The sequence below is a fragment of the Sycon ciliatum genome, chromosome 6 (genome assembly GCF_964019385.1).
Source record: "Sycon ciliatum chromosome 6, ocSycCili1.1, whole genome shotgun sequence".
Taxonomy (NCBI): Eukaryota; Metazoa; Porifera; class Calcarea; order Leucosolenida; family Sycettidae; genus Sycon; species Sycon ciliatum.
The window spans coordinates 27,621,836-27,641,258 of NC_088648.1; the positions used below are offsets into that span (position 1 = coordinate 27,621,836).

At 45.7% G+C, this 19,423-nt stretch overlaps 1 protein-coding gene across 1 annotated transcript; it reads right to left on the bottom strand.

Moving 5' to 3' along the window:
* Window positions 1–1,246: 1,246 nt before the first annotated feature.
* LOC135820171 (P-selectin-like) lies at window positions 1,247–19,326 on the bottom strand. The gene is made up of 8 exons (XM_065333484.1): window positions 19,293–19,326; window positions 18,834–19,013; window positions 10,807–10,983; window positions 10,462–10,635; window positions 9,001–9,174; window positions 7,846–8,016; window positions 1,781–1,951; window positions 1,247–1,317 (listed from the first exon to the last, which is right to left on the bottom strand). Exons 1-8 carry the CDS (start codon window positions 19,324–19,326, stop codon window positions 1,247–1,249), a joined length of 1,152 nt encoding a protein of 383 aa, XP_065189556.1.
* Between the last annotated feature and the right edge of the window lie 97 nt (window positions 19,327–19,423).

The following is a 19,423-nucleotide window of genomic DNA, read 5'->3' on the forward strand; positions in this document are numbered from 1 at the left end:
CGTACAGATGGGAAAGAGGGACTGCAAGCAAACAGCCGGCTTAATACAGTAACAGTGGAAAATGAATACAGGGAACAAAAATACTGATCGATATTGGAAAGAGGAAACATTGAGCTGGTGAAGAAGTGGCGTGATATTAGCTTGGGGTGATGCTCCACAAGCAACTCGTACAGCGCGCCGGTGGAGTGAGGCTAGCTTGTTTCTATTTTTAGCGGATATAAACGAAAGGTATACAGGGAGAGCATATTCTAGATCAGGCTGAATAACACCGACAACGAAAGTACGGCGCGAAAACAGGTTCATCTGGCGGAAAGATCGGCGCAGTACACCGATCTTCCGCGAGGCTTTCCGTACGACATTGTTAGTGTGTTGGTCAAAGGACAGCTTCTTGTCAACAACGACTCCTAGGCATCTGGTGCTTTCCACTTCCCCGAGCGTAACATTTGACAAGGTGATTTGCAGTTGTTGACTTTGTTGTTGTTGCTGACTCCCTGTGGCACGTTTGGGATGGATTTGCATGACAACGGTTTTGTCGGTATCTATCTGCATGCTAAGGGAGCCAAGGTGGTTGTTTAGTATCTCCAGTGCCGATGACAACTTGGCTTCGGAACGCGCCTTCGACGGATCACTAGAGTAGACTGTCTTGTCATCTGCGAACATCTGTAATTTTGAACCCGCTGTCTCCGCAAGGCGGGGAAGGTCCCTCAGGTAGACATTAAAAAGGGTAGGGCCTAAAGTACTTCCCTGAGGAACTCCTCCAGACACTGCGAGACTTGAAGACTGGCTGGCTTGCGTGACAACACGCTGAGATCTCCCGGCGAGGTACGACGCAAACCAACGCAGGGCGCTGGCATGAACACACATGCCATGGAGCGCAACGAGTAACTGTTGATGCTGGACGCGATCAAACGCCTTGCTGAGGTCGACAGAGGCTACACAGGTAGTCTCTCCGCGGTCCTGCCCAACCATTACCGCCACTTACACATTAAATAGGGTACATCAATTCCAAGATAGGGTCTCTTTGCTGCATATGTGACTAAACATAACATTTATTATTATTTATAGCAACGTATGCAGCAGAGAGAACGTATTTTGGAATAGAGATATCCTATGTAGGTTTAACGTAGCAGAAGCATGGCAAGTGGGTTCGAGGAGGGGTTTCGTTCACGTGTTGGTGTTGGTTATTGACTGTAACGCACAATACAAGAGGTTCCATTGACCAGTTTTATCCCGAAGTAAAGATATGTTACCATAGTCGTGTGCACACTGCCTCCTTCCACTGCTGAACAAACAGTATGTTGCCACATTGACAGCATTCTGGCACAAAATGCATACAATGTATGGAAACTCAACAAATGCCAAATTTACAACCAGCTGCCCGATTGCTCACTTCCTCAGCTACTTCAATGACTCTCAAATTGAAGCAAGTGTTATGGCTGCCAAGGTATGTTTTGATGGTTCCATGAATAAGCTTCGAGCATCAGATCTAAAGGAAAGGCCTCTAGCGGTACGACCGTCGTAGCGTAGTTTTGCGTTTTCTGGCAGCCGCATGTCCTAAAACATGCTACGTTTCTCCCCCTTCTTATGACCATCTTACGGTTGTGGAAATCCCGCTAAAGTAACGCTCGCATCCTTACTGCTTTATCGCATACATGCACGGAAGTTCATATTATCCCAATCCAGCAGAGCAGAGTAGCAACTATTTTCAGGTTGAAAATATTTTCTGCTTGAAAATATGATACATGGCTATTTCGCACACACTTAAATATCAAGTACTTACGATTGCAAACTGGCAAGGTAGTCCACTTCTCACTAGGTAGACATGTGACAAAAGAGCTACCCGAAAGCTCGAAGCCGGAATTGCATGTGACGTTGCGAATACTGTGAACTCTTGTTGAGACTCCTGACACAACTGCATTATTAATAATTAGCAGAGGGCATTCTGGTACTCCTGTGACACAAAAGATCAAAAGAAAATACAGCATATTACATATTCTGCCAGTGCCAACCCTCACACTGGTAGGAGAAAGTGTTTGTATTTAAGAGCATTTGCTTGGTGTAAAGTATGCAGTCATATGGGGAATGAGTTATAACAAATTATCAGTGTTGTCCATCGTCACAATATGTTCATTGGCTCCCTGTGTCATCACGAATGCTCAGTTCTTGCCCTGTACTCGTTGTCACGTTCTTGTGTGATATGCTTGTTCTTCTGTTTGTTTTGTATAACCCCACTACACCCCAACCGTACTCTGCCATGTCTACGCATTCCCTTCCTCTGCTCTTTTCACCACGTGCAGGAATACAACCTCAAAATCTCTTTGTATCGTTTTTTGATGACAGCGTTACTGTTACTCATGTGTTCTTGAAACCCCTGGATAGTCAAACGAGAGATGTTTTTTTACACCCAAATTATTTGTCCAGAAAGGTGACTGAAATGTAGAATTTGGGCGAGACCAAACAAAATTAGATTCCCTGGACCTCCCGCACCAAAATCGAGCCAGCGCCATTTTTTATTTTATTTTTATAAAGTTTATGTGCAGTACTGATCGTGTGAGAAGATCTGTGATGTGGAATCACACAAAACCGGGCTTGTACGTCTCCCTGATGTACAGATCAGGGTATTCGTTGGCCAAAATATGCAAGCGAACCAGTTCAGCATTAGGGGTACTACAACCACATTGCACTCATTTGCCCATCCAATGTAAACTATTATTTTATCAGTGCTATACTCTCCCTATATTCGACTATTGCGATACCGCTTGGTGTGGCCTTTCTGACACAATTCGGAATCAATTAGAAGTCCACCATAGATTTATATTTCAGCAAGAGTACTTTTTGCGTTTCGCATGCGGATGCAGTTTTTGGCGCTCTGCCCAAACGTGAGATTTTGACTCTTTTCGTAGTTCGGTGAGCCTTTGGCTCCCGTGGACCCACGGAAACGAAGATGAATGCTGAGATAGACCTCGCCCTGCTGGGCTTTGACAGGCTGAGAGAGCTGGGACGGCAACAGGGTATTGTTGGATGCGATGGCCTCGCAAGACCGGAACTGGTCTGTGCGCTGCGGGACGCTGGAATTGGATCTCACTGGACCTGTAGTAGTAAGTCGCAGTCTGACACTCTAACTAGCCTAGTAGACCAGGTCACTTGCCTCACCAAGGAGCTATCCTTGATAACATCAATGAAGGCCGAAATACTTACATTGAAGGCAGATTTGGCCGATCTACGTGCATTGTCTGTACCCCATGACAGTTTGCAGAGCTACCACCCTGCTGGAGCTCTTTTGAAACCAACCTTGCCTGCTGTCACCGTACAACCCCAGAACCTACGCACATCACCAAATGCAACCCAGATTGAAACCAGGCCCGCCAAAAACGGCACCTATCATCCTCCAGCACTGTACAGCACCACCGTACAGGCTGGGCACCAGGGACCAAATAAGGCACACGACACACGTAATGAGACCACCGTTCCCTCGACACGAGTCACATCGTACTACGAGAATCGCCCAAAGCCCTCGGAACAGCTGTCAGGAGGGTCCCGCACGAAGTGTTGCGCACTATATTTGGGCAACGTAAAGAGTGGATGCTCCTCTGACTCGATTGCCAAGTGGTGTACAAGACGAGAAATACAAGTGATCAAGTGTTCAGTCTCCGAAACCAAGTACTTTGGAGTGGCATTCGCCCACGTCGTCATTCCAGCGGAACACAAGGAAGCAGCCCTCGGTCCAGATTTCTGGCCTCCAGAGGTCACTGCAAGAGAATGGCGCTTTAAGCAGGACAGGATCACCTCTGACCACGCTTCAAATCCGTAAACATGTCTACTCTAAATCCACTCGCACCACCCTTCACCCCCAGATCACATCCTTCATCCTTCTCAGTGCTCTCACTTAACTGCCGCTCCATAGTAAATAAGTTAGCTGAGCTTAGTCAAGTCTGTGAGCAGTATTCTCCAGACATAATCTGCCTATGTGAAACGTGGCTGACAGCTGCCATAGACGTCTCAATTCCAGGCTACACGTCATACCGCCTGGACCGCCCACCCACGACCAGCTCTGATAACCTGCCAGCAAGAGGCTATGGCGGTGTTGCTACTCTTGTAGCTGACAGATCGTTCATGTCCATCAAGCGCCGCTTCGACCTTGAGCGCTGTGGACTGGAGGCGGTTTGGCTCGAATTGCGGCCAGTGATCCTTCCCTCACTCCCCCTCATCATCTGCTCTGTTTACAGACCCCCTGGAGACAGCATCTCCCAAGTTCAGGCATTTAGTGACCTCCTAGAGGACTGTCTGTCCACTATTAGCCTTCCCAATTCGGCGATTGTACTTGCAGGAGACTTGAATGCTCGCCACTCTGACTGGTCTCCTAGTGACACCACGAATCGTGCTGGAAGGGAGTTCCGAAACCTCTTCTCTTGTTTTGGCCTTAAGCAAATGGTGACATTCCCCACACACTTTACCCCCCACGGCTCAACATCGTGTATTGACGTTGTACTCACGGATCATCCTCACCTACTACTCTCTGTTACATCTGTTGCTCCTCTTGGTGCATCTGACCACGCACAGATCCTCAGTCATTTCCTACTGCCTACTGATGCTGTTTACCGTGAGGAACCTGCTGCAAGCGGACATCCCGCTGCTGCACCCCAAAGCCACTTCAGCAATGTTCCTGCAAAGCCGGAATATGACTTAAAATCCGTGCCATCTTCAGTCTGGGATAGTGTGAATGCAGAGCTCTCTGATATTGACTGGAGCTGGCACCTGCGTGCCAGCAACGTCGATGATGCGCTTTCACACTTTTCTTCCATTCTCAACAGTGCCCTTGAGAAGCACCTCTGGCCATTCGGAAAGCAGCCGTATTCTCACCGCTGCCCACGGCCCAGTATGCCACCCTGGGTTGATGCCCATCTCCGCACAGCAATCAAGTGGAAATATGATCTCTATAGCATTTTTAGGAAGTACCCAACACAACAAAACAAACAAGCATACCAACAGCAGCGAAATATAGTGAAAACCCTGACGCGGACAAAGTACAGAGCTTATATCCGCTCAATGAAAACTACTTTGCAGGGTAGACACCGTCCATCGCTTCACCAGTTTGTGAGACAAGCAAGAATTCGAAACGTATCACGGGAAATTCCGTCACTCACAACAGGGACTCAGCAGGCGGCTGACCCTTTGGCCAAAGCTACGGCATTAAACGCCCAGTTTGCCTCTGTGACTCGGCCAGATGACCCGTTGCTCTCTATTCCCCCTATTCTCACCCCCTCGGAGCCCTCAGCTTGTTTCACGTCCGTCATCACCACAACTGCCACTGTCCGGCGTCATCTGAAGAAGCTTCCGACTTGCAAGGCATCTGGTCCTGACGGCATCCCCAACCGGGTCCTCAAGGCCCTGGCACCATCCATAGCATTCCCTTTGTGCCATATTTTCAACATGTCATTTACCACGGGCATATTCCCTTCCACATGGAAAACAGCGAAAGTCATACCTGTATTCAAGAAAGGTTCCCGCCACGAACCTGCAAACTACCGCCCTATCTCTCTTCTTCCCTGCGTGTCCAAAGTATGTGAACGCATCTTTTATGACCACTTATACAGACATGTTTCGCGTTTCTGAGTCCCGCACAATCTGGGTTTCGTAAAGGCGACTCCACCTCTCTTCAACTGACCCGCATCGTGCAGCAGGTGTGCCAGCATAGGGATAACAGAGCGCTTGCTGCCATTTGCTTCTTTGACTTGGCCAAGGCTTTTGATACCGTCTGGCATCGAGGACTTTTGGCAAAGCTCGAGCATGCATTCAGGGTACGCAAACAGCCACTCTCCTGGCTGAAATCTTATCTCTCTGGGCGTTATCAGTACGTAACTGTGCTTGGCACATCCTCGGCTGCAGAGCCAGTATTGTCGGGCGTTCCTCAAGGATCAATTCTTGGTCCCCTACTATTTATAATTTACGTAAACGACTTACCTGCAGTCTTCCCTGGAACGTCTCTGTTTGCTGACGACACGACCCTTCTCACCTCATCAACTTCCCTCACTGGCCTGAAAAACAACTTGCGTGCTGGCATTCAGGAAGTTCTTTCCTGGATGTCGTCCTGGAGGTTGTCCCCAAATCTATCAAAAACAAAGATCATGCTCTTCCCGCCCCAGCCGGAGTTCACAACCCTCATCCATGCCAACTTTCCAAATCCAATTGACATAGTGTCTTCTCACAAACATCTTGGCATTGTGATTGGCTCTGCACTCTCTTGGGTACCTCACATCGAATATATCTGTAAAAAATCAAGTAAATCCTTAGGAATTCTCTCCCCCCACTGCTCCTACCTCCCACTTTCTTGCAAGCTTCTTTTTTATTTCGCCTACCTTCGCCCAATATTTCATTATGCAGATACGTCTTGGGTTGGGTTATCCTCTTCCGCTGCTGCAAAGCTTGAAATACATCACAAGAAAATCCTTAAAATTCTCCTCCGTCAACCCCGCATGCTCTCATCATCCGCCCTTTATAAAATCGCTCACACAACCCCGTTATCACATGGACGCAGTGCACACCTGGCTTCTCTTGTCCATTCTATTAAGCTTGAGTTGTGCCCACCTCATCTCATGTGTTTTAATTGGTTCTCTTCTCTAAGAACTAGAAACTCTCTCTTACTCCCTAAGTGTAACTCATCCACTCTTTTGCGCTCCCCTCTCTTTATTGCTTATTCTGTTTGGCTCACTCTACCCAGAGAAGTTAAGGACCTGACCTCACTCCGCCTGTTTAAGATCCGTGCCGCCCCTTATTTACTACGACATGCATAGCTCATTATCCACATGTCCTTTGCGTCTCTGTGTTTTTCACTGTTTTTATTTGACATTATCTTTCTCTTTCTTTACGGAGTTGTTGCTGTTCATTTTGCTACTCTTTCTTTTTCCCTCCCCTTACTTTTATTTATCGCCGTGGTTGGCAATCACCCACTCTCTTTAACATTGGCCGGTGTTTCCACCGAGTCTTGAGATGTTGTAATAAATATATATTTAAAATTCTTTACAAGGATCGATGTTTTCCTTCGGATGCCCTTTATCGACTTCCACACACGTCTCCTCTCTCGGTTCGTCATAAGCACCATCTCTGCATACTGGGTCATAAAATATTCCTTCATAAAACCCCTTCACACATGATGAAGTACAATTGGTTTTTGGCAAGCTCAACCCGAAACGCGCTCATCCTGCCTCTTGTTAAGTCAGCCCAGTATCTAAAGTCTCCTTTGTTTCCGGCTACTCTTATTGGTTATCATTACCATACGGTCTGAAACTTGTTCTTCTATTGGTCAGTTTAAAGATCTACTATCACAACTGAAGTAGACGCAATAATTTTTATCGAAGAACATTCTCGAATACCTGGGTGATGCACGAATTTTGACAGTGCTCACTTCCGTTTTCCTTTGTAATTCTCCATTCATTTTTTGCTTTAATTCATATCGCCTTTGTTTTCCTAGCTTACTATTGCCGTGGCTGGCTCAACGCCCTTGTCTCAGGGGATTCTGTCCCTACATTAGCTATGCTTGTCACATGCTATGAGATTGTGTCTAATAATAATAATAATAAAATACAGAAATTGAACAGGTAAACCGAATACCTGTTTGGTATAAAAACACTTAAAAAAATTTACCGGAAAATACGGTATAAAGTTCAGCATGGCATGCATTATATAAATAGGAAAAAATAAAACAGAATAAAAATTCACCCACCCGCACCAAATTTCACATTGGTGCTGCTAGGGAATTTCGATTTATTTTGGTCTCGTGTTATGAAGTTCCAATGCACCTCGCAGTAAATAGGTATGTCCCCAAAATAGAAGAGAGGCAACACTTACTATTGCAAACAGGCAAGGTAGACCAACTCTTGCTGGCCATACATATGACCATTGAGTTGCCCAAGAGATCAAACCCGGCATTACATGAGACGTTGCGGATATTGTTAACCCTATTTGAGCCGCTTGACACGGTTGCATTGGAAACAACCAGCACAGGGCATTCTGGTACTCCTGTAAGTCGACAAAACAAGAACAAGACCAAGAGGTAGTTGGGAAGTATTAGATTTATATGGATGCATGAATGTAACACTTTTCAACTCGAATAGTAGCAATGACTGGGCACTTTCGGTTGCAAATTGGTATGGAAGACCTGCAATTTCAACTGCAATACTAGTACACAGACTCTCAGTAGCTACTAGTACTCTGATTCTGGCACGTTATTACTGCATTGAATAGTGATTGATTTTCCGTGCCGAATTTCCGACGCTGCATGCATGTCCAATGCGCGGCAACAGTACTTCACATTTTCCTTTTCCCGCGTTATCACCTCAGCTATGCCAGTTTTGTATGTGGAAACCCCCTATATAATAGCAGTTTGGTCTATATATTTAATCATTCAACATCTACCTTCACTGATGAGCTATGTATTAGCGAAACAGCTGTCTGAAGGAATTTATAAATATCGTCTACGGAAGTGTCCTCGCAATGGTGATGGTTGTGTGCAGGAGGGTCTAGTCGGCTAAAGAGCGCAGTATAATGGTGGAGGTGACTCAACATTTTCTTCAATGGCCGAGAGCTCTGTCGCACCCTGTAATAATATGAAACGTGGTTACCATGGATATTTACCGCTGAGCGGAACATTTGAGAGATTTAATCCACTCGATGCAAGTCAGCTCAAGGCCTCGCTTTTCCACCGAAAGTTTTAATCAACCGTGGCGAGATCAATGGAACCGGGGAAAAAAGATAGGGCTTTCTCCTTGTACCCTGCATCCAAAACGCTCACCAAAACTTCGCCGGGAGCATGTCAGGTTGTGCCTTTTATCGATTTCGCCAGTTTCACAGTCCACGACAAAGTAATCGGTCCCTCAGGTTTATGCATACCAAAAATTAACTTAAGGCCCCAGCACATGGGTCATCATACCCAGTGTCATGCGAGAATATTTACTAATCCTGATGAGATTGAAAGTTGAGAGGTGAATGTCCACAAGCACTTACTGGAACAGGTTGGAAGCGGGGCAGACCAAGATCCATTCAAAAGACAGACCAGTTGTGTATCCCCCAACAGGGTATATCCATCACTGCAGGAGAATGTACGTTTGGCCTGGAAATCCACTGTTCCAGGAGATACTATTGCATTGAGGGGTGTAGCCAGCACTGGGCAGGTGATCTCTGCAAGTGATCACACACGATATACAGTGTTGCTCAATGAAATCCAGTCACACCATTCAAGTACGTGCCTGGCGGTGCGCAGCCAGTGACCTGCGAACATTGTGCTGCAGAATGATGCAAGGAGCAAACCTGAATGACACGACTGGATTTCACTGAGCATCACTGTACATTGTTTTCCAGAATCGCCATATCAATGAACCTGCACCTTACACCATTCCAGAAAATCTAGTTTGGTTACGCTACTCAATTTAATCTTTGAAATCATACATTCATTTTTACATACATGCCACAAACCTCATCCTCACAGTACTGTAAAATTCAGCCAAAGATCGCCTGCATCATTCACATTCCAAGTAGTGCAACTGGACACGATTTAGGGAATTATGGGAACCGATGGGACTTTCTGGCGGCACCTGATGTGAACACTTGAAATGAGAACACTATTGTCCTACCGTGCGTCATTGGAAGAGAAATAATTTTTTTTTAAACAAGGTAAGCTCGAAAGTCACTCTGTCACGGACCATGATCGATGATTCAGGCCGCTCGACGTTGAACATCGCAACAACTGCTACATGTTCTGTTGTGCAAACCGTGCAATATTTTCCTCATAACCTCATCAAACCCAGCAGATCCTTGCATCCTGTACTGTGACAGTTGAATCGAATGTCAACTACTTCGAAGTAAGCTTAATTTAGAACGCTTTTTAAATATCCACGAATGGTGCCAGTCCTACACTTTTCAGGTGTACTTCCTGCATACGAAAAAAATCTCTATTACCTCCTGGTATCTAGTCGCCAGAGTACATACTTAGACTCAGTGCTGATCAGAGGAGGCGTCAGGGGGCGAGTAGGCCATGAGGACGCCACCAACATTTCTGCCAATAGAAACCTACCATGGTGTGTGGTGTCCCCACCCATAGGTCGAAAGGGAGAGCCTCAAGAAGGATGTGCATTGTAGATGACGAGGCATTTTTGGTTGATGTCAAAAATTCAAACGTTTGTTTGGTCGCACGTTCAGGAAGACACCTATTGATATGGTGAATAATGCTTTTAGACATGTTCTGTCAAAGTTACCTGTTAACACGGGGGATCCTGGCGTACGTAAAATTCCCCTTTGATCTTAAACTTTCATTTCTGGGGCTTTTTATTGTTGTCTGTGATTCATGGAAAATTGACTCGGTCTGTATCTTGTTGTGACTGACACCTGGTGCTCTTCGAACCTGCTCTCACACTAGTATAATGTTAAGAAAGGTGTAACATTATCTATTGGAAAGTGATTGTTACTTACTTGTACATGTTGGACTGATTGCAGACCAGGTCTGAGTGGTGAGACACGTAACACGTGATACGCCCGTCACCTGATATCCAACATTGCAGCTAAAACTTGCCTTTGAACCAAACAATGTGCCAGCCATGTAGACATATCCATTGACAGGGGCTGATAGAATCCGGCATGTGTTTTCTGTGGACATAAGGACAATGAGACAAAATTATCTAGAGACTTGTATAGATAACAATAAGCTTCACATCTGGACGGAAAGCGTTATTGGCCTTTTCCCTACTCCGTGTACTTGAAGTATGCACATCGCATTTGAATTGTCTACCCAAAAATACATTTTACAACTGTTCTTACCTGTGCAAATTGGACTTGCTGTTGACCATGTACCATCAGCCTGACAGACAGTGTACCTACTTCCACTGAGGGCGTAGTTTGGGTCACACAAAAATCCTCGCACTGTCAAATATGTGGTCCCTCCCATTTCTACACGACCATTCTTTACTGGTGGGATTGGTGCCGAACACATAATTCCTGTTGAAGAAGAAAAAGCAATGGGAAAGCAATCATGGAAGTTCCTCATGTGATCACCCACGCACATGAAATACAACATCCGTAGCAACATCAATTCGCAAATAATGAACATATGTCCGGATACAGTGACAATTTGGCTTCATACTTTCAGCCTGACCAAAAAGAATGATCTCAAATTGAACAACTACGCAAGGGTGAAAGAGTGTTTGTTCCCTGATTTTGACGCACTGTCATGGGTAGAGATCTGGCACCATTTGTTCTACGGAAATGAATCAAGTTTTTCTGTTTTGTGAGGTGCTGAATTAAAGAGGGACATTGTTAAAATAACATTGGCATATCCACTTACTTGAACACATGGGATTGGATTTGGATTGGATTGAATTTTATTCTCATAGCTATGCAGAAGGCGTTACTTCAGTAACGTCTGGCGCTAGCCAGGGTCTACCCAGCTTTAATTTGGTATTTGTTTGTTTGTTTGTTTGTGTCACACCTGGCGCTATCCTGTATCTGTCCCGTACCGTACCGTACCAGCAAACACAGTTGGCCACAAACAGCTGGCCACAATATTTGCTTGCTCCCATATCTGTCCGATACGCGGAGGAAATGCAATTAGGTTCCCGTAGCTATGCAGAAGACGTTCTGAAGTAACGTCTGGCGCTAGCCAGGGTCCACACAGCTTTAATTCCCGTAGCTATGCAGAAGATGTTACTTCATTCATGTCTGGTGCTAGCCAGGGTCCACACAGATTTAATTTGGTATTTATTTATTTGTTTGTCTGTTTGTGTCACGCCTGCCGCTATCCCGTATCTGTCTTGTACCGTACCGTACCATCAAAGACAGCTGGCCACAAACAGCTGGCCATAATTATTATTTGTTTGTTTGTGCCATCGGCATGCCTGGCGCTATACCGTACCTGTCCCGTACCATCAAGAGTACGGTACCATCAAAAGAATGAGTGTAACGTTATGCGAAGTGTATCGGGGGAATGCATTCAGGCCGATAGTGCAGTGACGTTTTGTGTGGATTTGGGTGCGAGGCCGAGATCCCATTAGCGGGCTGGCTGGACTGCTTGTCGACCAGCCCGGGAAACGCATGTAGGCCGATAGCATATTAATTATAACGTTTATAGATGTACAGCAGGGAGTCATACTATGTACAAGCAACTTCTCTTATAACGACACTCGGCGGGGCATCAGAAAGGTGTCCTTATTCGCGAAGTGTCGCTATACCCGGGAAACGCATGTAGGCCGATAGCATATTAATTATAACGTTTATAGATGTACAGCAGGGAGTCATACTATGTACAAGCAACTTCTCTTATAACGACACTCGGCGGGGCATCAGAAAGGTGTCCTTATTCGCGAAGTGTCGCTATACCCGAAGTCTCATTATATGTATTACAGTTGGGTGGGACTTTGCTCTGGGCATGGAAATTCTGTCGTTATTCGCAAATTGTCGTTATATTCGCAGTCGTTATTAGCGAAGTTGACTGTATACGACTCGTATTATGTATACCACCCCCTGCTGTACAGGGAGATTTTCTGGAAAGAAACAGGGAGACAAGAAAATGCAATTTAGAATGGACGTTAGTTGGCGAATAGGTGACAGGATGCGTTAGCAAACACATACTTTTGAAGAGAGATCCCGTCCTCTCCAAAATAAGCGTGAACGGGCAAGTCAGCGCCGGTCACAGGAAACGTCGGAAGAGAGATCCCGTCGACTCCAGAACGCCCGTGATCGGCAGAGTCAGCGCCGATCACAGGAAACGTCAGAAGATAGATCCCGTCCACTCCAGAACATCCGTAATCGACAATGTCAGCGCCGGTCACAGGAAACGTCAGGACAGACATCCAGTCGACTCCAGAACGCCCGTGATCGCCAGAAACGGGACAGGTACGGGATAGTGCGAGGCATGCCGATGGCACAAACAAAAAAATATTTTGGCCAGCCGTTTGTGGCCAGCTGTCTTTGATGGTTTTGATGGTACGGAACGGTACGGGACAGATACGGGATAGCGCCAGGCGTGAAACAAACAAACAAAAAACGGAATAAATAAATAATCCCGTAGCTATGCAAAAGAGGTTACTTCAGTATCGTCTGGCGCTAACCAGGGTCCACACAGCTTTGACACGTTACATGCATGATGAGCAAGGCAAAAAGGCATGGCGTAGGGCCCTGAGTTTCCAAGCTCTCTCGTTTATAGTGGTGATTATATAAAAAAGACAATTTCCTAATAACTATAGACTCACTCGAGGGAAAGATGTAAAAAGATAAGAATAATTAAGAAGAGAGGAAAAAGACAAAATGTTACGAGTATGTCCACCAACGTAATCACTTCAGCTCACAACACGTGCCACACATACTGATGGTACTTGGGTCTCTCTCCCTCCCCCAAGGGACCAACCACGGTCAGTTTCTGGACCCTACCAGAAGTGCCATCAGTACGATTGTGTGGCACGTGTTGTGAGCTGCCTTTGCAGTGAAAAACTTGTCAACGCCTTCAAGGTTCAGCCCGGTTCCATATCATATCTCAGTGGTTAGAGCATTGCTCATGACAAGCAAGGTTCCGGGTTCGAGTCGTGGTGGGTTTGGCGATTTTCTCTTTTCAGGCAGTTCACTTCCCCAACTGATCACTTGAATAAAAATATATACAGTAATTTCTTGCAATACATGGATGCCAATCGATCTAGACGAAGTCTCGCAAATAAAGGACTTGATAGACTACAAAAACCAGTATCGTACACTCAACGCAAAGCTCGCTTTAGCATTCGTTCAAGCCAACCTACAGTGCATTCATTGGAAACTGGCGCCCTAATTTTTTGGTGTTTCCTGCACATAGTTGTACATATCGTGAAAACAATAGTACAACCTGCATTGTGGGACCTGTGCAATTACTCAGAGCCACATTAAATGCCAGAAAAGTCAAAGAACAGGGAAATAGAAATTCAGCCCGGTTATACAAAATTGGGACAGGTATAGCCCTTTCCCAAAGGTGTTCTTTGAATTCGCACTTAGTGTAGCGGGCCACAGTCTCTCGGAGGCAAGAATACAAAAAGATCTCAGTGAACACACTGTTCTTTATGTAAACTGAACTGAACCGAAATGAAGGTAAATTAACTGGCAATAAAAATGTAACTATCACCGGCAATGAAATTAACTGGCATCAAAAGAATCGTGAGCAGCAGCTTTTATACACAGGCAGACTCCGTACACTAATGTACGGGGAAATGCTACGGGGATTGCCCTATCAAAAAATTGATAATAATATTAATAATTTATACAAAAGAGAAAGACCAAGGAACTACAAGTTACGCTATACTGTTCACTAACACCACCAGTTACTAAACAATCAGCTAATGCGCTAACATTGCACGACACTGACCGACGGTACTGACGTTCTACAACAATGAGTTGATTGCTTAGTAACTGGTGGTGTTAGTGGACAGTATAGCGTAACTTGTAGTTCCTTGGTCTTAGTTCCTTGGTCAGCCTGCAGCACCAAGGAGCCACATAAAGCCTGCCCCCACATGCCTACCTTGCCATGTCAACTAAATAAAAATCATCCAAGTCTCTTCCTTAGGTGTGGAGGATCTCTCTTCATTTCTTTCTTGTGATAACAATTTTGTTTTTGGGACTTTTTAACACAATACCCTGGTGTGTTTGACACACTTTTAATACCACTATGAGTCGACCCACACCTGTAATTTTTTTTTGTTTCCTGACCTCCCATGTCCAGTAGAAGCTGAAAATGGGAAAGCCATTTTTTGTGAAATTTCACCCTAAACCTGGTTTTCGCAGATTCTGGGCCATGTGTTTTTATAGCGGTGAATTGCACATAATACATACTGGTGATGAAATGCAGTGAAGCACGTATATGACGCACTCGTTGAGATTGGAATTAATTTACACTCACCTACTCTCTTTTATGTCTAGGTCTACGGGGAAAATTCGAAATGGGTGCTCGTGTCATCACACAGGTACAGTTTATGACCGGTACATTCTGTCACATTTTCGGAGAACCTTTATGAGAGCATGTCTGAGAAAACCAGAACATTATGTGCAAGTCGATCTCTCAAATTTCGCTCAAATTTTTCAGGTACGTTTGCTTTGGGGTGTAGATCGACATTCTAAAACCCTCGCCAGATCTTTTGAAGGGAACCATGAAATTGGTATACCCCTCAATATTGGCCCAGTATTGGCACGATTAATGGGTCTACAAACGAGCCACGGCACAGCATACAAGAACAAGCTACGAACAAAACTCCATCAAGCCAACATTACCTCACCTTGAGTGTCGAAGAGTTCTTGGGCCAGCCCCACTTAGCCAAGCCAGCATCCCAGAAGATGAGGGCTATCATCCCTTGACGCCACAAATGATCGTCTCGAAAATAGCCAAATTACAAGCGCTGATAAAACAGCGAGCTACGTCCTCAATTAGCAAACACTATACACCGGCAGATAGTAGAACACCCCTTCTAGCACTGAGGACATGTCCCCATCATCCTTTTTGGGTTTTCTTGAAATAAACAATTTTGAATTTTTCCACTCGACCTATCCGAAATACGTCCAAACTCATACCTGCGCAGGAAGGCTCGCCCCTCCGCGACGTCTAGTCAACAATTTCTACTCCAACACCACTCCAAACACTGCAGAACAAAATGCATTGTTGACTCTGGCAAGGAAAAGCAGCGGTGATCACTTGTCACTCCAAACGACAAGCTTCTCCTTGCGCCACCAACATTAATTCGGTGCAACAGTTGATGCAAAAGTGACTGAATTTTTGCGTGTAGTTTTTGGATTTTACTGCAAGAGTAATGATGAAATTACGTGCATCGTGGCGTGGAATAATGTTTTCTGGTGCACGACACAATGCACACGATCATGAACGTTACCGAGGCGCTATTGGAAACGGACCATGAGGGAGGAGGTAAGATGGCATGCTCTGCTCAGAACATGCTGAAGCTATCGTTATATAGCGCTAGCAGTATTGCACCACAGCAAGAATTCTTTGAGATATTTCCTCTTGCAGTAAGAGTACTAAGAACAGGGATGCACTTTCTCACACTAACCTCGCTCATCTCGAACATGGTCCAACAGGAACCACGGCTAGTTTACATGCTGATGATCCACATACATGTAGATCTGCAACAGCAAGGAATGACCGTGGTCCATGCCATCAAGCCTTTCAAGGTCCCTTGGTTACATGGAGTTGACCAGCGCGCGCCGCGCGGCCTACTTCCCGGCTGGAAGGCCTACTACACTACAAGCATGCTCTTGAGCTGGACATCAAGATGCACTTGATCCGATCTAGATCAATGGGTGATCCATGTAAGTGCAGGTGCGCTTGATCAAGGTGCGCTTGATCAAGGTGACTCGGAACACTTAACTGCTCACGGCTGTCATGATGGTCATGTACTCGAACCAAAAAATATGGCGTCCAAAAATTTGAAAATTTGAAAATCTCATCACCGATCTGTCATTGATTTGCACGAAATTGCTCTTTTTCTCTTGAGGAAACCTCTACTTTCTACTTCAAATCGACAGGGTTTCAAAGTACAAACACGATTCATGAATTCCTCTCGCGATCCTCTTTCATCTGATACCCGTCTTGGCCGTCTTCTTCCAGGAACGATTCCTTCGGAGGTGCGTTTCCTTTGCCTTGACGACTCGGTCTTCGTCACTTCCAACAGCCCTTTTCACAGCTACCTTTTTCTCTTGGACAAGTTTTCTCGTCTTCTTCGTCAGTTTTCCTGGTGCCTGGGCGATTTTATTTAATGCAATTTTGTTAGTCTTTCCGTGCTACAAGATCGATTTCCGTGGCCATCGATTCTACCGTATCCCGTACTAGTAGTAGAGTGTAGTGTGCAAAATGGATGAACACAGTGCATTGCTGACTAGCTGCTGTAGTATTGGTGGCAAAATGTTTGCCAACATGGCTGTGTCCACGAAATACAACGTGAAGGACTATAGTAGAAGCATTCAAGCTGTGTACGAAGTCAACATTTCTCAGGATGACCCTGCGATCCACCCTACACACATTTGTCATGTATGCAAACGTGTGCTGGATCGTTGTCTGAGTGCAGATAGCCTGGACTCATTTGTAGGGGGTGGATGTGGAGCGATCAAAGGGTGGAAGCCACATAACCGCACATACTGCGACATATGCCACACTGCACCAAGGGTGGACGTCCACCAAAAAAAGAGAAGCAACTTGCTTCAAAGCTTTCTGCTGTAGAAAAAAAGAAATGGATGACACAACAGTCCCGCAACATTCATCCACAACAGCAATACCCCTATCACACTCTCCTGGACCCCAGACAGCACACAGTACTAGTGGAATGGATATAGTTATAGCAGAAGTATACATAGTCGCTACGGACACGCACAGGGCATCGAGAGCCCTAACTAGAGACAGATTTATAGACCAGAGCGTAGCAAAAGAATGTCCACTATGCGGCTACGTTCTGGACAACTTTGTTGAATCAGTCTGCTACCACGCAATATTTTGCGCTACATGTATATGCATATGGCTGCAATCCAATGGAACATGCCCAGTCTGCAGTTCTGTTCTGCTGGCATCAGCATTGACACGCCCATGCGCTGGGGTGAGTCGCTTGCTTGGCAAACGATCGCTGCGTTGTGATTTCCACCAGCACGGCCTTCAGGGATGCCAGACTGTTGAGCCATTGAGCGGTTTGGAAGACCCTGTTGCAACCTGTCCATTAAGCCCGATGGTTGATGCCGAGCCTATCCGAACTGTCCGTCCACACACGACAGTTCAGGAGGTGATGACAGCATCACCATCAAAGCTGCGTGGAAATTTTGCTGAGCAACTGACAGCCCATCTTGTCAGTTGCAAGGTGCACGACGGAAAATTAGAAGTGAACCCGGCCAGGCACAGCCGACCACAGGTCTACATGAGGACGACAGTAGCCTCCGTGACATCAGACCGTGCAAGCAGCAGCACTCTCCGCAGGCGCTCAACTGAGTTGGTGGAGGTTGAGCGTTCTGTCTGCGGTGGTGAGACTGGCGCCCGTGCACAATGGGTAGCTGGGCTAATGCGCCTCACCAGCAAGGAGCAAGTGTCGCTAATGCGGGATGCAGGCTTTCCCCTCCCGCTACTCCTGCAGAAGGTTCATTACGTGACCATCAAAGCAGACCTCCAACTTCCTTGGAACCGACTTCGGACGCTGAAGATGTGGCTGCAGAGTTACGGGCTGAAGATGGAGTCGGAGAGGACAACCAGGGCCTTCATCGCTATTACCATCCCGCAATACAACAGCAAACTGGTCCCCGTGGCATCATAGGCTGGTGATGTGGAGATGGTGCCAATGGTCTACTTTCCCAGCCTGATTGACGTTGTCATGTACTACCTGAACTGGTACGCAGAGCATGGCAAGATGGCAGAGCACTCCATCCCCAACGGTGAAGCGTGAATGTGTCAGTTGTTTCTTTTTTTCCTGCCTTCGACCCCGCTGCTCTGTGACCCTTCCCTCGCTTTCTCTTGTCCTTACTGTCTTTTGACTTGTTGAGCGGCCTGAGCGAATGCTAGGGGTGGATGTGTATTATGTCGATTTGTTGATTTTTGTAGTAACACACACTGATGCAAACGTGGAGAGGCAAAAATTAATAATAATAATAATAATAATAATACTGCTGCTGCCTGTATACACTGTCACGCTGTACATTGCAAAACAAAATTTCGGTTGCAACAAATTTTCGGCCAAAATTAATAATGACCAGGCCGAAGATAGCCGAATATAAATAAGCGCCGAAAATTTGTTGACTCACCGTACCAGCTACTTCGAAGTATATGCAATGAATAGCAGTGTGGAGAGTACGGTACTCACGTGTACACATTGGATTGGCAGTTGACCAAGACCCATTGGATTGACATATAGTGTAACTGGTACCACTCAATTGATAGCCTTCATTGCAACTGTACTGACGCACTGATGAAAATGTATTAGTACCGCCGGCGGTTACAGTACCATTTGCTGGTGCAGTTGTTGTAGAAGTGCATCTGATTTCTGCATATGGCAAACATACCCACAGACACACGAATAGACAGGTACAACAAAAGAATAGCCACCACCATTCTGGAGATCTTTTCAAGCACAACATGCTATGGAGAGGAGAAGCAATTTCCAACAATTTCCGAAGTCGTTACCACTATTTCTTTTACTCTTGTTATGACATTGGACCGGATCTTCCTACATTCGGCATACTATCGGGAATGCATGAACCAAGAGTTTGAAACATCTATCTCGAAAACACATTTCGGCTGCAACCAATTTTCGGCTTCATACTGCTGCTGCCTGTATACACTGTCACGGTGTACATTGCAAAACAAAATTTCGCTTTCAACAATTTTCGGCCAAAATTAATATGATCAGGCCGAAGATAGCCGAATATAAATAAGCGCCGAAAATGTGTTGAC